Source organism: Phoca vitulina, unplaced genomic scaffold (assembly GCF_004348235.1).
Source record: "Phoca vitulina isolate PV1807 unplaced genomic scaffold, GSC_HSeal_1.0 scaffold5, whole genome shotgun sequence".
NCBI lineage: Eukaryota > Metazoa > Chordata > Mammalia > Carnivora > Phocidae > Phoca > Phoca vitulina.
Window position 1 is genome coordinate 35020141 of NW_022589708.1, and position 19878 is coordinate 35040018.

Genomic DNA, 19878 nt, shown 5'->3' on the forward strand with positions numbered 1-19878 from the left:
TGAACCAATTGGCAAGATATATTCATATTTCAGGGTTAACCTGGTTTCCTAAAAAGTCTCAGTGAAATTTATGATTAAACATAACAGTTCTGAAAATAATTCTGGTAATGAAGGCAATAATTTTCTCTAGAGTATCATGATATTTTTGAATCTATTGTTATGCTAGGCACTGTATTCAAATTTCTGTGGAGAATCTGTATCCTGTCAAATGAAATTTAGCAAATAGATTTTAGAAAACATTATAAGAGAAACAATGAGGATACTATATTTGTGATGATTCCCAACTGAAAGGAAGTGACGCCAGTATACATTGTCCTCCATAACTACTGTCCTGAGCCATCCTAGGTGGGAACATGTCAGAATCTTGAGTTATGTGTGAGTTTTGAAAGTGAATATAAATATACCCTTTTTTACTTGTTTCTTATTATGGTATTTCTTTAAATTTTCTTTAAATTTTCTAATGTAAAATGTTATTAAAGGGCAATGGGAGTTTTTCACATATATCAAGAAAGCAGGAGTGAAACTTGAATGTTTGGTTTGGTTGTTCAAATAGGAAGCACTTCCTAATAAAGTTGAATATTTTAATTGTTTTCAAATTTTCCATTAGTATTAAGTCATTTATGAAATCATGTTTCAGTACATATGCTACTTATAATTTGTTCATCTTAAAGTATATGAGACAAAATAGAAGCAGTAAAACTTTCAGGTTCTCTCTGGGTTTTTCATTCTTTTGAAATCTTATTATATGGGGACAAGGAGTAATGGAAGATAATTTATTATGACAAAAAATAAACCTATTTATATTTGCCTAAAGCTTCTGGTGATCGTCTTTAAAGTAAATTAATTATCTAAATATAGAATAGTTACTGACTGACTAAATATGGAAGAGTTCTACTTACCTATATGCCCATATGTTCCTAGAATTTACATAACTATGTGCATGTGTATGCAGTCATGTGTATACACATGCATATATATAAAATATACTTTTCTTTGAGTTTCCTTCAGATACATTAGATTCTATAGGGTTATTTTATCTATAATAATGTAATTTATCTCAATCCCTCTTCATATGTTATTAAGAAGAATCTTTAATATATATGCTTATAAACTTGAGAATTCTGAGTAAAACTAAATACACAGAAATAGCCTGAGAGATTAACTTATTTCATTTGGAAACACCTCTTAAACATTTATTCACTCTACACATATTGCTTGAGAGCCTAGTAAAGGCAAAGCACCATTTGAGGTAGAGGGAACACAATACCAACAATATAGAGAGGAATTTTATTCTTAAGGAGCTTGTATGTAATTAGGAAAGATTAACAATAAAGAAATATACATGAACATATTAAGTAGCTATAATGCTAGTGTGATTTGAATTGAAGATGTCAGGAGAATGAATGGTCACATGGGCATATAAGGCTAAAATAGTTCTACATTCTCATGAGACATACACGGTTATAGAGAAGTGCCATTTCTGCAAGATGATCAGCCATACCCAAATGGTTTCTGACCCTGGTGGGCCACAACCTCATGTCTGGCCTGCAGGAGCTCCTGCAATTCTGGCCCCCTTAACTTCTCTGACAAGAGTTTCTGCACCAGTCACCTCTTCTCACATTCACTGGGTCTCATCCACACTGCCCTTCCTCATGTGCTTTAACACATGTTTCCTTTCCAGTAAGATTTTTTTTTTAAGTCCCATTTTTTTCAGTTTTATTGTTTTTTTAGTAGGCTCCACTCCCAGTGTGGTGGTGTCCAATCATGGTGTTGAACTCACAACCCTGAGAACAAGACCTGAGCTGAAATCAAGAGTCGGATGCTTTTTTTTTTTTTTTTTTTTAAGATTTCATTTATTTATTTGAGAGAGAGTGAGAGAGAGTGCACAGCAGGAGGAGGGGCAGAGGGAGAAGCCGATTCCCCCTGAGTGGGGAGCCCGAAGCAGAGCTTGATTCCGGGACTCTGGGATCATGACCTGAGCCAAAGGCAGATGCTTAACCAACTGAGCCACCCAGGCGACCCACAGCTAAGATTCTTGATCTGTGCTATGTCTTCCACCTTGAATGCATAAATTCTTTATGATATTAAAAAAAAATTCCTCAAAATGAATCTGAGGCATCCATGCTCTTAGACATAGAAAAAATAAAGTAGAAGATAACAGGAAATACTTTAATGGGCAAAAAAAAAAAAAAAAAGATTGATGTTTTTTAATTTGGAATTTAAAGCAATTTTAACATTTCAAACAGTTTTTCAAATTAAATTTAAAAATAGGTGCGATAAAGGAAAACTTAGGCAAGACGTCTCATTTCTGTATTCATTTTTTTTACTCTTTTTGTGCCAACAGATTTTCTTAAATATAACACATTAAAAAGCTAGTAACAACAATTTTATAAATCTGACAATGTCATCTTTTTTCTTTGCTACATAGAACAAGTGGTTATAAATTGGAAATCAATATTTTAAAACTTATATGTAGTAAAAGTCCGGGAATTTGCATTATGTTTTTATGCTCTGAGAGTTGCAAAATAGCAGCTGTGCTGTTCAGGAATCCCCTTCTCACCAAGGGAAGAATGCTGACTTTGACATAAACATACACTCTTAACTTTTTATATTTCCCTAAATCCTAAAAATTAGTGCTCTCCTTTGCATTTTTATATGACTATGTTAGAAAGCAGTTAGTTTTAAAGGAAGAAGTTGTAAAATCTCAATAGGTGAAAGGGATATAAAGGTCATTTAGTTTAACCTCTTATCAATTTCTAGGGAAGAGTTTCTACAATATTCCTGACAGGATGCTTATCAACCTTTGCCTAGACCCTCTGTCATGGTATACCCACTATTGTCCAAAGCAGCCAACATCACTTTTATGCAGATGAATCAAATCTTAATGTTTTTTACACATGGTCACTACTCCCTTTTCTGTACTGATAGCCATGAATATATTCACTCAATTTTTAAAAATTGGGGTTTTAAAATTTAGATTAAAATATCATAAATAAAATAGCATAACTACTTTTTTATGCTGGATTCACATTTCTAAAAAGGCAACCCAAACTAAAAGCATTTTATATTACGTATTTTTTCATTCATTCAGATTCCGCTAATTTAAAATGGAGACTAACCTCAGCTAAAATTTATCTTTATGAATATAAGAACAAAGGGCTTAACAAATTAACTAGTTTTGAAGGTAAATTATATCAGATATTCAACCAACTGATGATAAAATTGTGTCATGTGCCAGGCAGGGAGGTTACACAGGTGAACAAGATGGACAGAGTACTTCCCTCACCGTTTTTCATATTACAGACACTTAAGGAAACAAAACTGCAAAAAAAATTTTTTGGTTAGAATTTTCATTGAATTTGATCATTTGAAAGAGTCCCGGTGAAATGTAGTAGTTGTTTGTTGTTACGAATGGGAGGGAGAACATGAATTGGTTCAAACCAGTGAAGCTGAAGGTATTGAGCTATTAGGTTATCTCCTCAGGAGATTTTTCACATCCACATGCCATGCTTTCCATCTCAAGAGATTATGGCAAGGGAGGTAGGAAGAAAGTGATGTACTAAAACACAACTGTGGCTTGGAAAGAGTCATTATTTGTCATAAATTAGTAGACTTGAATAAGTTAATTTCTCTAGATCGGCGAGCTGATGTCTAGGGCGGCATCTCAGCAGCCTGGTACATGATACCTTACCAGAGCAGGGTAGTAGCCGAGAACTCCAGGAGCTTCCGGTGTGAGCATGGAGCATGCTGATGGAGTCACGGGGTGGGTGGGGCTAGTACTGGAAACCTAAACAAAGTTCTCATGGTGGAAAGTGAGGCAAGTTCATGGCTAGGGTTGATGAGGAAATTCAGGAGAAGCTTAATTGGAACAAGTGCAGAAGACAGTTTGTGGCAATATCCAAAGTTGAACCATAGCTGATGGATGAGTAAGGCATGGGACCGGCCGGCTCTTTCTGAAGTGAAGCCCTTGGACAGTGATTTTTGGTTTCAAGAGTCTTTAAGTAGGCCTTGCTCTTTTACCTCATGGAATGAATGTGCCAGTTTAAAAGTGATACTTGCATGGTTAAATATTTCTCACGAAGTATAGACTTTGTCAGTATGGCTGACACTTAGTGAAGGTGTAGAGTGAGGAAATTTGTAGGAGATACGTGTATGGGCCACCTAAATTAGGGATGATATTAGTGTCTATTAAACTCAAGGCTGGAGTATTCGAGTCCCATGTGGTGAGAATCTGGAATTTCACTTCTAAAATTTGATTAAAATTTGATTAAAAAATGAACGATCACCAGTGTGACAGTGCAAGTTGCCAATTTAGATGAATCTTGGCTGCCTTGGATGACCACTGGCTGGGTTTTAAGGAGTAAGTAAAGTCTTAATTAAGAAGGAAAGGGATAGAAACATCTAAGTTTTCTTTCTAGTCTGAGATAAAATAATTATAAAATTGCCTTTTTTGGAATGTATGTCTCTTATACTCGAACAAATTATTCGTACAGATAATTGATATTTTATTCTTTGTGTGTTTAAAGGCTCTGGAACAAGGCTACTTGGGTTTGAATTTGGCTCCTCTCCTTACTAGCCGAGTTATCTTGGCAAGTTAATTAACTTATTTTTACCTCTTTCTACTCATGTGTAAAATAAGTATAACACTAGTAACAATCTAACAGAATTATTGAGAGGATTAAATGAGTTAATGCATGCAAAATGCTTAGACCATTGCTTTGCACACATAGAAAGCGCTCAATATATGCTAGCTATTTTAATGATAATGCTGATGATCATCATCATACCAATGCCTCTTTTTTTTTTTTTAAAGATTTTATTTATTTATTTGACAGAGAGAGACACAGCGAGAGAGGGAACACAAGCAGGGGGAGCGGGAGAGGGAGAAGCAGGCTCCCCGCGGAGCAGGGAGCCCGATGCGGGGCTCGATCCCAGGACCCTGGGATCATGACCTGAGCCAAAGGCAGACGCTTAACGACTGAGCCACCCAGGCGCCCCTGCCTCTGACTTTTGAAAGAAAAATGAGTTAATAGAATTTTTACTGCATAGAATTGTTTTTATGTTAAAACTTTTTTGTTGTAGAAAATTTCAAACAAGCATAAAATTAGTATAATGAACCACCCATATACCTACCCATCATATGGCTTTAATAATAACTTATGTTCTAAGTTCCCCCACCCGATTCCTCCTCTTCCCCAGAGAATTTTGAAGTCAATCCCAAACATATTTTACATAATCTGTAAATATTTTTTTCTTTATCTTCAGTGTGTATCTCTTAAAGATCAGGGCTCTTGTCTTTAAATCACAATCACGCTATCATTACCACTCCTAAAATTCCTTAATATTTATTAAATATCCTGCCATGTTTCACATTTCACCAGTTGTCTTAAATGTATGTATGTTTGTGGGTATGCATATCCTTGCAAGCATTCAAAATATTCTTTCCCTGTATTTCCTTTAAATTGACACTATAACTTTCAATGAAGAAAGAAATGAGAATTTGCAAACTTGGGTTTGAAGAACTTTGGGTCAATCGCTTATCGGACTTCTTTTGTCTGAAAAATGAAAACTTACACCAAATGATGTCCAAAGATATCTCACACTTTTTACCATTCCATGCTCATTTTAGTCTAAAAGCTACGTGCAAATCCGAGTAAGTAAGTAATCCATGATACCAGAGCTCCTCATATTTCGGGGGAATAATTTGGGAATTGTTCTGTTTTATTTACTTAACAGAAGATTCATTTTCAGCGTGGAAACTCATAAATGAAACAGAGCAGGGCAGGGATGACAAGAAGAAACCAGGATCTCAAAGTATGGCACTGTGTGAGGCTGCCCAGTGCTCTCTTCTTTTTCTCTTTACTTCTCTTCTGAAGTCATATTAATTTTGAAAAGGCCTTGAATTGATGTGACAAGTCCTCCCCCCCACCCCCTGAAAATTCTCAAAGCACATTTCAGAAACTCATTTTTGGCAGATGTAAATTTAAGTAAATTGGCCAAGGTCACAGCACAATAAGGGCAGAGTTATCAAGGGAATGCAGTTTCCTGCTTTTTCCACCATCCATGAAATTAGAGTAACTCCACCCCTTAAAATGAAAGGGTCTACTTTTTTTTTTCTTTTGGAAATTATAAACCATGATTTGGAAATGTTTTTTACCATTAACTCAGGCTCTCAAAAGTGGTCTTTTAGGATTATGAAATGTTTGTGCACTATTTCAACTGCTCTTACTGTATATATCGCAACCAAGACAATTTGCTGCAAAAGGAGAGTGCATTTTTTTGTTTGACCTGAACCATCAGATTTTCTTTTCATGCAGTGTGACATGATGAAGCAGCTATCTGTAGGAACAAAACTAGTTCACTTTCTATGGGCAAGCACAGACTGTAAAGTAGATTATTAAAGTACACAGAAATAGAAAATTAGATCAGAAGTGATGTTTTACTGTGAGGTCTTCTTTGGGCCTTATAAAATGAGAAAGAACTAACCTTGTTCTATTTCTGAGTCCTGAAAAAAGCCTCATAGCAGGCATATCACCTTTAATTAGGTTTCTGCTTTTGGGAAGCATTTTACCAGCCCCCTTTCATTTATTTTTAATGATGTTATCACTAACAGGCAAACAGTCCCTTAATAAAACAAAAACAGTTTCTATATAAAGCCTGGTGTACATGTCCTGAGTCAGTCATCTAAAAACAAATGTTATGATTATTTCCGTTGTGCTCTTAGAACACTTAATGGCCCTACTGTGCAGATATGCAAAACATCAACCGAGGAAATATAACCAGGTCTGTTATGCAGCTTTCAATAAATGTTTTCCCATATTCACTTGCAGTATCAGCAGTGAGGTTAAACCTACAGGGTCATGGAAAAGACAGAAAGGTCAATTAAGTGGATCTTTTCAGCATAGCCATGGCCACCTCTTTCACAAACACTATGACTTATGACTTTAACAAACAAGCAGGGGTAAAAGCCACTGAAAATGTTTAAAAGGTAAATGTGTGTGTGTGTGTGTGTGTGTGTGTGTTTAATGTTTGGTACTGTTCCATTTTGTTCCATTTTCTTCCCAAACTGTGGGAAGAAAAAAAAATGTACACATAGCTATGAGAGTCCTGCATTTCATTCTTCTCGGGTGCCAGAGATAGCGAGGAGTTTGGTCAAGGCCATGTTTGGAAATACTAAGGTATAGCTTGATAGTTTCCTTCATACACAGATTTTTGAAATACAAATGTAGAATAGCCAGAAATTAAAGACTCTCTTGAGAATAATGGTCGCAAATAGGCTTTCCCTTTCAAACTACAAAGTTTCTTCAGAGCACTTAGGATCCCTGCTTTCCTTGGAAGGTCGTCCCTGCGTACTTTCCTTATACAACTGCTTGACCTCCTCCTGTTTAAATCTTTCCCAATATTCCATCCCCTTTTCTAATGCACCGTGCCATGAAATGTTATTTTTCTCCACTCTGATTTCAACTTGTATCTAAATATAATCTCTTCTTTTTCTAAATAACCACTGGGTGCTATTGGAATCAATCTTTTGGCACATGACCTTATTGAGATTATAATTGCATGCATTTTTTCTTTATCTTCTTCCTAGGGCTTCCTCCTAACTCAACATAATGCCTGTGAAATTGTCTTGTAATCAATTGAGTGGTTTTCCAATAGAAGGTATTTTTAGTTTTGCTGTCATGGATGTGGTATAACCTCAGGGTGAGCAAGAGACTACATCCTTCTCATTTCTGCGTTTTGTACTGTTCCAGCTTTTGTCTCAACTCATCTCATTCACATATTCCTTCAACAGACATTAATAAGTGCTTACTCTGGATAGGGAGCTGAGATTCTATGTTCTATTTCTTCCTATAAGGAGTGGTCCCTAACTTCCATCAGCATCCCAAAGGTAAACTGCCCAAAAGGTAATCCACTGATAAAGATAATTGCATATGTGTGCAATACATACTTTAAAATGCATTAAATTAGGCAGAACTGTGGGTTTGGTGTATATTTTAGCATACCTGCAGCATCCTGCCAGACATGCACTTACAATGATCTCCTTTCCATATTAAATCCTTCCCTTCATTCACCCAAACTCAAAATCCAGATACTGCTTCAAGTATATCCAAGGAAACTCTTAAGTGTTTTTATGCTTCTGACAGTCTATTTCTCCAAAATCTGTACTGTTTTCTTTCTGTGTAAGTCACCTTATCCATTTCCTCTAGGTCCTGCTGCCTGAAGAGAAGTTGATAAACTAGTTCATATCCTTTTGCCCTTTCTCCAGTTATTTCTATCCTAGTTAATTTTAACTGTTTGCTGAACTAATTCAGGGTTAGTTTGTATAAGGCAACTATAATAATGTATAGTAATAATTTTATTATCAGCATGATACTTCATCATCACAAGCCTCATTAGAGAGAAAGAGTATAGAAGTCTCAAGCTTATGGTACAACCAGGATTCCCTCCATGGCACATTGAAGCCAGGTTTACAAAAGGAGATGTGTAATACATTTAGTTATTTGTTGCTTACTGATAGTTTATTAGTATTTTATAATTTACAAAGCACTTTCATATACATAATCTAATTAGATTTAAGGTATAATCCTTTGAGTCTGTAATCATCTTTTTAGTAAATAAATCAAATGAGACTCATAGACTATAAGAGATGAATTTTTTGCTCTACTATTTGCTAATAGTTGCTAGAGCCAGGACTTGAACTCACACTTTCTGAATCTAGCCTGGCTTGCTTTTCACTTTACCATAGCTATATCCAGAATTTGAAAAGTGGACTTAAAATTAAATACAGGAAATTAGCCTCATTTTATCATACCCCTGGATATTTTATAAGAATTGAAATAGATACATGAAAGTCATGCAAATAAATTTTAATGTGATATTTTGGAATTCTTTATTTCATGAGAAGATGAAAATAGAAAGGAAAAGATTTACATGACCATTTCTAATTTAAGATTACATTCTGGATCACATTATTCAACTTTATTATTAGTTTCCGTTGCCAAATTAAACCCAGAGTCCTACAGTAGGAATGAACTAGGATTGAGGATATGGTTGAACTCAATTTAAATGACTGTGTTTTATGTCTGGATATAAGTTTCAACAATTTTTTTAAACACCAATTCCTAATATTTTAGATTATCCATGCCTGTACTCCAGTTGAATAATGTGGCTGATGAGTTTACAAAAACACCAATAAATTTAACTTTCTATATAATTGTGATGGAAATCTATCAAAATGGCAAAGAATTCATATTTTTATAAATAACTATTCATAGAGATTACCATATTCTCTAGAATCTTTGTCAACATTTTTTTCACTTTTCCAGTACAAAAAATGTAATATTTGCAATGTAAAATCCCAGATCACTTGTAAACGTTAAATATGGAGACTTTTTTTATTTTAATAATGTTGCTATCTACTTTACATCAAAATGAATAAATGTGAATTCCCTTGGAACGTATGGTTTTCTAAAAGTGAATATTTTTCTACTTGGAATTTATGATGTAATAAAAGACATCAGACACAAAAAGACACACACACACACACACACACACACACACACACACAAGAACTTGAAAGAGAATATATAATTCAAACCCAAAGGGATTAGTTATGAAAATAACAACTGAGTTAGATTTTATTAACAGGAAAGAAAACATTTTAAAAGTAGAGGCCCATTATTTTTTTAAACAACATTGTTCCTTAGGATATCCTGCTAAATTGTTATGCGTGATAAGATTGGATGGAAAAAAAAGCTGTCCTACAGAGGCATCAATCTTACTGATAGTCATTTATTGATACATGACTTAAACTATGAGGAGAATCATGAGATGGAATGATGAGAAGAAAGAAATATCATTTTTCATACTTTATTGATTTTGGAATTTTAAACACATTTTCTTGTCATCCATTTTTATCTTGCCCATCATATTCTAATTGATGTTAATTGATTGTATGGTGTTATATCTGTCATTATATTTCTTATATAATTATAAAAATGGTCACTGGTATTTTTTCTGGTCAACAGATGAAATCATGTGTGAGATGGTGATGTGTGTGCTTCTATTTTCTTTTAGAAAGCCACCGTGCTTCCCTGTAACTGAATTAAAATACAAGAAAGTTAAAAACCACTCTTTCTTAGGAATTTAAAAATAACAAGAACTCCTTTGAGAACTGGCATAACTACTAGTCCCCTATGGATATGGAGTACTTAAAAAAAAAAATTGTACCCTAGTTAATGCAGCTTTCAAAAGTGCTTCCTTTATTTTTAGGAGGACTCACCCTTCCCTGCATCTAATTTGCCATCCTGGGTGTGGGGAGTACCTGCCTTATAAATGGTTGAACATTTTCTAATTTGATAAAATGAAGCAAGAAAACTTAAGAATCTTTGTAAAATGGAGTTTGTAAACCTAAATAATCAAGAGCTTGCTCTGAAATTTTGTGTTTTATGTGACTCAATTCTTTTTCAATCAATATAGGCAAAATCTCCAGTCAGTATAGGTGAAATATCCACTCAACTAATTTTTAACATTTTTTTAGGAAATAATAGAGAATGTGAAATTTAAGATTTGCATGACGCTAGAGTTTGTCCCATTCAAACTGCTATTTTTTTTTTTTTTTCATTTGAGGAAACTGAAGCCTGAAGAAGTTGTTATGTGTCCAAAATAGGTGATACTCACTGGACACTAAGTCATTTTCTTTATATATCCCAAAGTATACAGTGTTATGCCCTGTTTTCATCATCTACAGCCGTGTAACAATTTATACCAATAATTAGTGGTTTAAACCATCAAACATTTAAAATATCAGTTTCTGTGGATCAGGATCTGGGTGCAACTTAGCTGGGTGGTTCTGGTTTAAGGTCTCTCATGAGGTTTCAGTTCTGCTGTCAGCTGGGGCTGTAGCTTCATCAAAAGGTTCAACTGGGCAGGGGGAATGTGCTTTCAAGCCAACTCATGTGGTTTTTGGCAGACCTCAGTCCCTTGTCATGTGCACCTCCACAGGGCTGTCTCGTGACATGGCAGCTGGTTTTCCCCAGGGCAAGAAATGCAAGAGAAAAAAGAGAGAGAGACAAATGGAAATTATAAACTTTTCATAACTGAATCTTGGAAGTGACATCCCATCACATTTGTTTTTCTCTGTTAGATCTGACTCAGACTAGGGGGCAGGTTCTAGATAGGATGTGAATACTAGGAAGGAGGAATCATCAGAGGCCATCTTAGAGGCTACTACATGCCTACCACAAGCCCAGAGAGAATATTCCCCAAGTACTTGTCAAGTAAATTAAAAGATGTATTAGTTATTTAACTCTTTACAGTAAAATATCTCACATAATAAAATTGGAATACGAACTCTGGATTAAATAATAGTATTCTGTGTATGTTATTCTTGCTCATTTTATACTTACTGTGGTCATGTAAGAGTGTGTTCTTATACTTATGAAATATGCAGTGAAGTTTTAGGATTAAAAGGGAAGATGGTTCAAACATATGCACACACACACAGAACAAGAGAGGGAGAGAGAGAAATAATTTAAAAGCAAACATGGCAAAATACACACGATTGGTGAATTGGAGTAAGGAGTTGAATTGGTTTTCTAGGGCTGATTTAACAAATTGCCATGATCTTGATGGCTTAAAATAACAAACATTAACTTTCTTACTGGAGTTTTGGAAGACAGAGGTCTAAAATCAAGGTAATAGCAGGGATAAGCTCCCTCCAAGAGGCTATAAAGGAGAATCCATTTCTTTACCTCTTGTAGCTTTTGGTGGCTATCAGCAGCATGCATTGACTATGGCTGGGAAATCCTGATCTCTGTCTCCATCTCCACTCTGCCTCCTCCTCTTTACTGTGGATCTCTTCTGTCTCTCTCAAGTCTCCCTCTGCCTTTCTCTTATAAGAACACTTGTCATTGGATTTAGCACCTATCCTAAACCAGGGTGATCTCCTCATCTCAAGATGTTTAATTTCATCACATCTATAAAAACCCTCTTTCCAAGCAAGCTAACATTACTAGGTTCCAGGGATTTGGCATGGACATGTATTTTAGAGGGTTACCAGACAACCCATTATGTGAGTATATAGAAATTCTTTGTACAATTCTTGTAAATTTCTGTAAGTTTAAAATTATTTGAAAGCAAAATACTCAAGAACAAAAAACAGATTACATTGTCAAGTCTGTAATAATCCAGAAAACATGGCATCTGACAAGCTTTCTTTTAAAGATAAAACTTTAAAAAATATGTACAGATATATCAAATTAGAATAAGGTGTTTTGTGAATTTGTGCTTCATCATCATTCACTGTTTGAAGTCAATGGAGATTATGTAATGTCAAACTCTTTTCCATGTTGTCTGGCCTCTCAAACATTTGCTTTAATCTTTGTAGAACATTTAAGATATCAAAGGTCACTTTTATTTCAAAAGGAAGGGCTGTATTCTTAATTTTACTATCTTTATAGGAAGACTAAATGAGACTTTCTATGATGTTAATTGCCACAAGATGACAACTTTTTAGTAGGGTCTTGAAGCACAAAGGAATATTTTTGTTTTGTATGTTTGATCTTGATTAGTTTGTCTTCTTTTCAAAAATGTGTATTGATCTTAAGAATCACCCTTTTTTTTTCATTTCTTTAGTCATCATTGTGCCCTAAATTTGATTGTTTCTTAGCTACATATTGAGTTAAAGTGGCCTTATGCCGTATCTCTACTAAATAAAATGATAAATGAATGAATCCAATCATCTAAGTCTATACCAAATGATAGCTGAAACCATGAGGACTAAGGTGAGCATTCCATTGAAGCAACTGCAGAAAAAAATATCACACACATACACACACACACACACACACACTAACATATACATAGAACAATTTTAATCCTATATTGGGAAAAATGGAATAGCTAATGGAATAATGATGGAAGACAAAATATTTTACTAACTGTAGGAATTGACTACTTAACATTTGGGATCAGTCATTCCAGTCCAGTTAAGCTACTTGAGGCTTGCCTATTGTGTTTTTCAGCATTCTATCCTCAGCACCTAGCATATTGTTTATGTAAAATAAATATTAGCTACGTAAATGTATGTATCATGAGTGATTTTATGAATTAATTCACACAACAGCCAAACATAGTCAAGCATAAATGTGTTGAATTTAAATCAAACAGTCATGGGGATGATGGAACTTACAATCAAATGTGTGTGCGTGTATATGCGTGTGTGTATACACATTCATATGGCTCTTTTTTCTTGGACATTCTTTAAAGAATTGTGGAATCAGTCTCTAAAGCTGAAAGCAAACTCAGGTGGTCATCTGATTCTATGCCTTTCTTCAAGAGACAAGCAATTATTATCCCCATGATCTATTAAGCCACATTTTCTTTAGCATGTGACAGCTAAGGTGATGCTGATCGAAAAATATTGCTCTCCATTCTTAAACAATTTCACATGCACATAGATATTTAACAAGCGCCTTTTTGGAGCTATTATGAGAAAACACTAGCAGCCTTGGTCTGGAGGAGTAATTTATGACAACTAGGTAAAGGGTGTCCAAGATCATCTTGATCGCATTAGCCATGCAGTAGCCCTACCCCTGCACTGCGGTCTTTCTTTAACCCTGGTGACAAGAGTGATAAAAAAAATAATGACACAGTGAGTCCTCCTTTACCTACTCACTCCGTTCCTTCTTCTAGTACCTGCTGCGTCAGATCGCCTGTCAGTAAGTGAACAGGAAAGGGAGTGGAAGGAGAAACTGCAGAGGAGTGAGAGTGTGAGCGTGAGAAGAGAGGCAGCTAATAGATGGCTTGTGTCCCAAACTCTCCTCCCCAACCTTTCTTCCCTTTTGGTTTGTTAACTAGAAATGTGGAAAGGTGAGGGAGATGAATTTAACTTGTTCTGACATTAGTTAGAGACAGAGAAGTGTGGCTACTTCCATAATATTTCTGCCCCAGAGAGAGGTAATTGGAAAACGTGTTGTGTGGTTAGGTGTTGTAATGAAAAATAAAGGAATGATCGAGAACAGCGGAATCAAATTATAAGCATAAAGCAAGTGTGCTGAAGTTTTTAGCCATTTGCAAAATTGAGAGATACTATCAGGACTGTGCAAATACATTGCTCTGATTAATTTTCCTGAGGTGAAATATGAAAATATTTATAAAATTGAGAATCCTGCCATGAATAAAATTTTCTCTGTGATATAATAAACTAAAATAAGCCATAACGTGTATCTATCTTAAATGAAACTGTAAAAATGTTTAAATAATAAAGAACTGAATGAAAAGATTTCACTGTGAGAGTAAAAAGAATCCATATCGGGACATTACTCTAGGTTGCTTAAAATATCAAAGAATATTCAATAAACAAAGTAAAGATTAATTTATCTTAGAGGGTTTTATATTTGATTTTCTAAATATTGTTATGGAAGTTGCATTTTATTACCCTTTCTTTAGACTCCTTTTTCATGTATAAAGGGCTAGTTTTTCAATATGAAAGTAAAAGGTATTCAGGGTCAAAAGAATTAGATCTTTAGTTTTAATGATATTGAATAATTCAGTTTTATTTTAGGGAGAATATATTTGATTCTAGTTTTTCTTGTCATTTGTAAAATGACAAATTTCAATTGTGCATTCTTTTATAGATTCCTTAAGAATGTATTTGAACAAATCATTGATATAAAGGAAGGGTTAATTGAGAAATAAACACACTAATATACAAAGCATTTCTTTTATATGAAGCTCTAGAAATATTCTATTGTCAATCCAAACAGAACAAACTAAAATGAGATAATTGGGAAGGTGCCCATAAAGTCAGCCTGTGTATATTATCACAACTATATGTGAGATAATATTTGTTTTAAAAAGATTCTATGGCACTGTAAACTCAGTCTCATTAGAGACTGCATTTAAAAGGCTTATAAAGTTACTCATTAATGTTATCTTGTTGTATCTCCACAGCTTTTTCATTAAAGAAAATTCAGCAGAAAGCATTTTCTCCTGATAGCAGGAACCAATTTGCAATAAATGTTCTGGAAACCACTAGGGAAGCCATTACTGAGGTCTAATAAAAACAGACAAGCGTAACTTGTTCTATATTTTTGTTTCAATCACATACAGATGAGACCCCGCTTTCCACACCAACCGCAAGAGACAGCCTTGACAAACTTTCTCTAACTGGGCATGGACAACCACTACCTCCAGGTTTCCCACCTCCTTTTCTGTTTCCTGATGGACTGTCTTCCATAGAGACCCTTCTGACTAACATACAGGTAGGCCTTTTTGTAATCTGGAAGGTAGGAACGTGGAAGATCCAGCTGTAGATTTTTCCCAAATTCGTACTATTCCAACTTAAGCCGTTCATGGGATTGACTGAACAATGGCATTGGACTTTTCCCAGCAATTTAAGATTTTAAACTTGCTACACTAATCAAGTTGGTTTAGAAATACTGATATATGTATATTCAGCCTTAATAAAAGCTTCGATGAAAATGACCTGGGATTTGAAAAATCATTCTGCCTAAATGTTCTCCTTATTGCCAACTGATGGGAGGAATCTAACTGTTTAAGTTTGTCTGATTTACTCAACAACGGCACACCAGTTCTAATAAATATTTAGTTATTTTTAAACTGCTGGCCTTCCAGTGAGGAAATGATATGTTTAGTCACTTAGAATATGTCTAATATAAAAGAATCCAAAAAATCCCTTCTTTCGTAAATAAGTTTGTTTCAGTTAATAGGGTTTCTTCAAAGAATAGACTTCAAAAAGCTATACAAAACTTTCCACGGATTTCCTATGTAGTCCTCAGGATGTATATTTTACGTACAGTACATTATGAATCAAAAATACTTACAGTTAACAATAACATAGAGCATGGAGCCAAAGTAATAAGAGTGTTTGGGATACAAGAAAGCGTAATTTTCTTGCCCACACATGAAGTGATCATGTGGACCGCAGATGGAGATTTTGGCCATCTACTTCTCCCTATTTGGAGTAGCTAATAATAAGAATGTGCTTGCAGATACTCTGCTGTTATTTTTTTTTTAATTTTTACTCTAGCACTTGATTCTTCGTGATATTTTTCTGTACACATTTCCTACCATATTAAACTTTCTCCCAGTAGAAATGTAATTAATTTTATTTACCTCTCTGAGGACATAACAGAAGGCCTTTAATGTAACATATCTTCTCATCTATTAATGTGGCATTTTTAATACTAATGTAATTAGAGTCTCCAGAACTGTATTCAACTTTAAGGTTTTATATCTCAGTAATTCAAATAAATCATCAGTCTAGCCTAAACTTAATCAAGGCCAAATAGTTGATTATATTTTAAAATAAACATAGACTTTTTTTCTAAATTTGACCCATATTATTGTTTTTTTAATGAGGTAGAATTTTTAATGAATTTCTCTTTTGTGAAATTAAATGATTTCAGAAAATACCCCTCAACATTTCCGAATTTACAGTCTGAAAGGAGGGAACAATTACTTTTGTTATGTTAACAACTCCGAATGAAGCAAAGAAAAAGCTAAGGGTTTACGTAAAATTCTCTATTCAGGTGTATGTATCTTCATTAACTAAAACGTCTTTAAAGAGGAAAGTGGTCATTTAACTTTAATTTCAGTGGAGAAAACGTTTCTGGATTTCATCAGTATAAACCAGCTTGCTCATCTGAAAAGTGGGTTTACACATGGACTCTTGCATTTTAAGTCAGATACTGTCAGTTTGGGTGTATTTATCCACCAGCCTCCCCCGCCCCCCCCCACCAGTATTACCCAGACTAGAAATGTATCTGCATCACCTCAAACTGCAATTATTTCTTTAAAAAAGAAGAAAAGAAAACCCCAGTTTTAAAATGTACAGATTTTAGACAAATATTTTATTGATGGTATCTCTAAATTTAATATACTGTCCTTTCTGACCTTCCAACCAGCCTTGTGGACATATTTTAGCAAGAGTTGATGATGGGACAGTAGTCAAAGCAAACTAAATTATTTATTGCTAGTCCCAAACCATAGGGATCTGGGTCCATCAAAGTTAAAACACCCACAATAAGAATACTTTGTTAAAAATAAATTATGCTTGTCCATTTCAGTGTATTCACGTATGTGAACATAAGGTAAAATAAAAATTAAAAATCTTACTGAGTTCCATGCATAGGAAGACACACACACATACACAGTACATGCATACATACTAATAAGCGTGTACACATATATACACACCCACATATATACGGGATTTATGTTTAGTAATGGTTTCACATCATTTTTTAAAAATGCTAGTTCTTTTATTATTGCCACATGTATTGAGTTATAGTAATATCCTAGGAATGGTATAGAATGTTTAAGTAGTCATGACCCTGGCTTACTGGGCATACAGTATAAATGTGTTTGCTGTCCAAATTCTAATTTGGGTAATTACGTCCTGCCTACCTCAATTTCCTCTGCAATTTCAATTATATATAATGGGGTTCTCTGCTTTCTATTTCAAAATGGTAACATACTTTTTGTGTGGTAAACTTAAATCTCCATATTTCTTTTGGAGCTATTTTATCAGGATGGCAATGAAAAACATTTGAGTTAAAAATGTTTGCATGTTTCAAATCATACAAAGCCATATATGAAATTGAAGTTTTATTATGTATACCTACTATTTTAATTAAACCTAAGACATTGGGTCATATTTAAATTTAATGTATTGAGGTCTCTTTTTTCTTACAATTAATGACCGAAAGCCCTTCAAAAAAATGTGTTTAAGTGTTTATTGTTCTAATATTAAATAACTTAATTTCATGATACTCTATAATTTGATAAATTTCAATTTTAAAATTTGTAATGGTTGGTACAGATGTTCTTGCCATGATATATCAAAATGGAATTTTCATAAATTTTTTTTCTTTGTGCTTTAAAAGAGGACCTGTAGAAAAATACTACATACTAGTATTTTTAAATATACTATATATACTATACATACTAAATATATATATCTACAGTGTAGTAATTTCACTTTAGTGAGTGATATGGATTTATTCCAGGTTTTCCTTTTTGAGATTTTTTTTTTTTTTAAGATTTTATTTATTTATTTGAGAGAGAGGGAGAGTGCAGAGGGAGAGTGAGAGGGAGGGAGAAGCAGACTCCCCGCTGAGCAGGGAGCCTGATGCGGGGCTCAGTCCCAGGACCTGGAGATCATAACCCTAGCCGAAGGCAGATGCCCAACCGACTGAGCCACCCAGGTGCCCCAACTTTTTGGGATTTTTAAAAATTTTATTTTATGTGGAATTTTGTTTTTCTCAATGTGGGCAATCTTTTATTATGCCTTTCTTACTCAAACATGTCCAAACTCACTCCCTATGAGATTTTAGGTGAGGAAACTAGAATTTTAGTGTCAGTTTACTGAATGTGACCCCTTCGAACATTGGCTACCCAATTGACAAATACACTTAAGGGAGAACTTTATTCTCAATCTGAGCTTTCATGCTGTAAATTATTGCTACAATCTGTTTGTACATAGGATTGGGAACAAATAATTTACATTGTTTGTCTTATAAGAATTATTTAAAATGACTTACAAATATTAAAATAAGAATAGGTAAATAAAAAAAGAAAGGTAAAATAAGGTAGGGAATATAAAACTTAGTTATGGATAAGGTTAGCATTGAAGATATATGCCTTGAGGGATATATGATAAGAGTTTGGTTCATTATGATTTGTCTATTTGGAGGAATTAAATAAACAAAGGAAGACCTAAAAGGATTGTTAAAACCACAGTAAATGGCAAGTCACAGATTGAATCACTATGGTCTAATAAATAAACATAATACAACTATGGTACTTAGGAAGTATTCTCTAATTTCTGTGTTTGACAAAAGAAAATGAAGAAGAATCTGACTTAGTACTAAGACCAAAACACTCTGATTATACATCTTCCAGTCTTTACATTTCAATGTCATGGCCAATGATGTTATATTTTATACATTTAAAAGAAGCTAATAGTTTTGTATTTGCATTTTTAATACATCATTTTAATTATAACAGAGTTAGACAAAATACTTAGAGGAGGAAACTTTCAAAAAGATAAACAACAAAATAGGACATTGGCTTTAAAATATGGGTAGACTAGGATCAGATATATTGGTGTTATATCTTTTTATGTTTAATCGTACTTACATATTCTTTTTTCTCATTACCAATTTGTGAAAAGAGTTCATTAAAAAAAAAAAACAGTGAAATATATCCAATATTCTAAACACAGTTTACTCTGATGAAGAGAGTAGCATTAATCTCTTAAAAGTCTGAACTCTATACCATACTTAAGGTATATTGTATATCATAATGTATATTGTATATCACAACAATAATAATGACAATAGTAAAAACTAATATTTATTGAACAATCTTAATGTGTCATCACATAGGAAAAATACTCCTGTGTGTGTCTTCTGCTCTCAATGTCTTACTGCAACATCACTTCACTTTGGACACTTCTGCTCACCAAATGTCTGGTAGTTAATTTCCACACCAAGCAATTCTGTAACACCGGCTGGATTCTCTACAATTTAACTCAGTTCTGATACTGTCTACCTGGAGATAGCCTCAGATCTCATAGGTTCAGTCCCACAAGATCGCCCCCTACCCAAATGTCAGATGCCTGTTGCAAGTCCAGGTTGTAATCTTGGCTACCGACCAACCGGCTATTGATCAGAGGTTCCCATCACCCCCTCCTCAGGTTCAGTTAATTTACTAGAGCAGCTCACAGAACTCAGGAAAACATTTTACTTACTAGGTTACAAGTTTATTATCAAGGGATATAGCTCAGGAACAGTCAAGATGGCAGAGATGCATGGGGCAAGGTATGTGGGAAGGGGTGCAGAGCTCTCG

General features: G+C 34.3%; 1 protein-coding gene across 1 annotated transcript in view; it reads left to right on the forward strand.

The window, feature by feature from the left end:
• DACH1 (dachshund family transcription factor 1) overlaps positions 1-19878 on the forward strand; it is a 415421-nt gene that overhangs the window by 354756 nt on the left and 40787 nt on the right. Inside the window, exon 7 of the mRNA XM_032402881.1 lies at positions 15115-15266. Within this exon, the coding sequence (XP_032258772.1) occupies positions 15115-15266 (152 nt within the window). The remainder of the gene's footprint in view (positions 1-15114; positions 15267-19878) is intronic.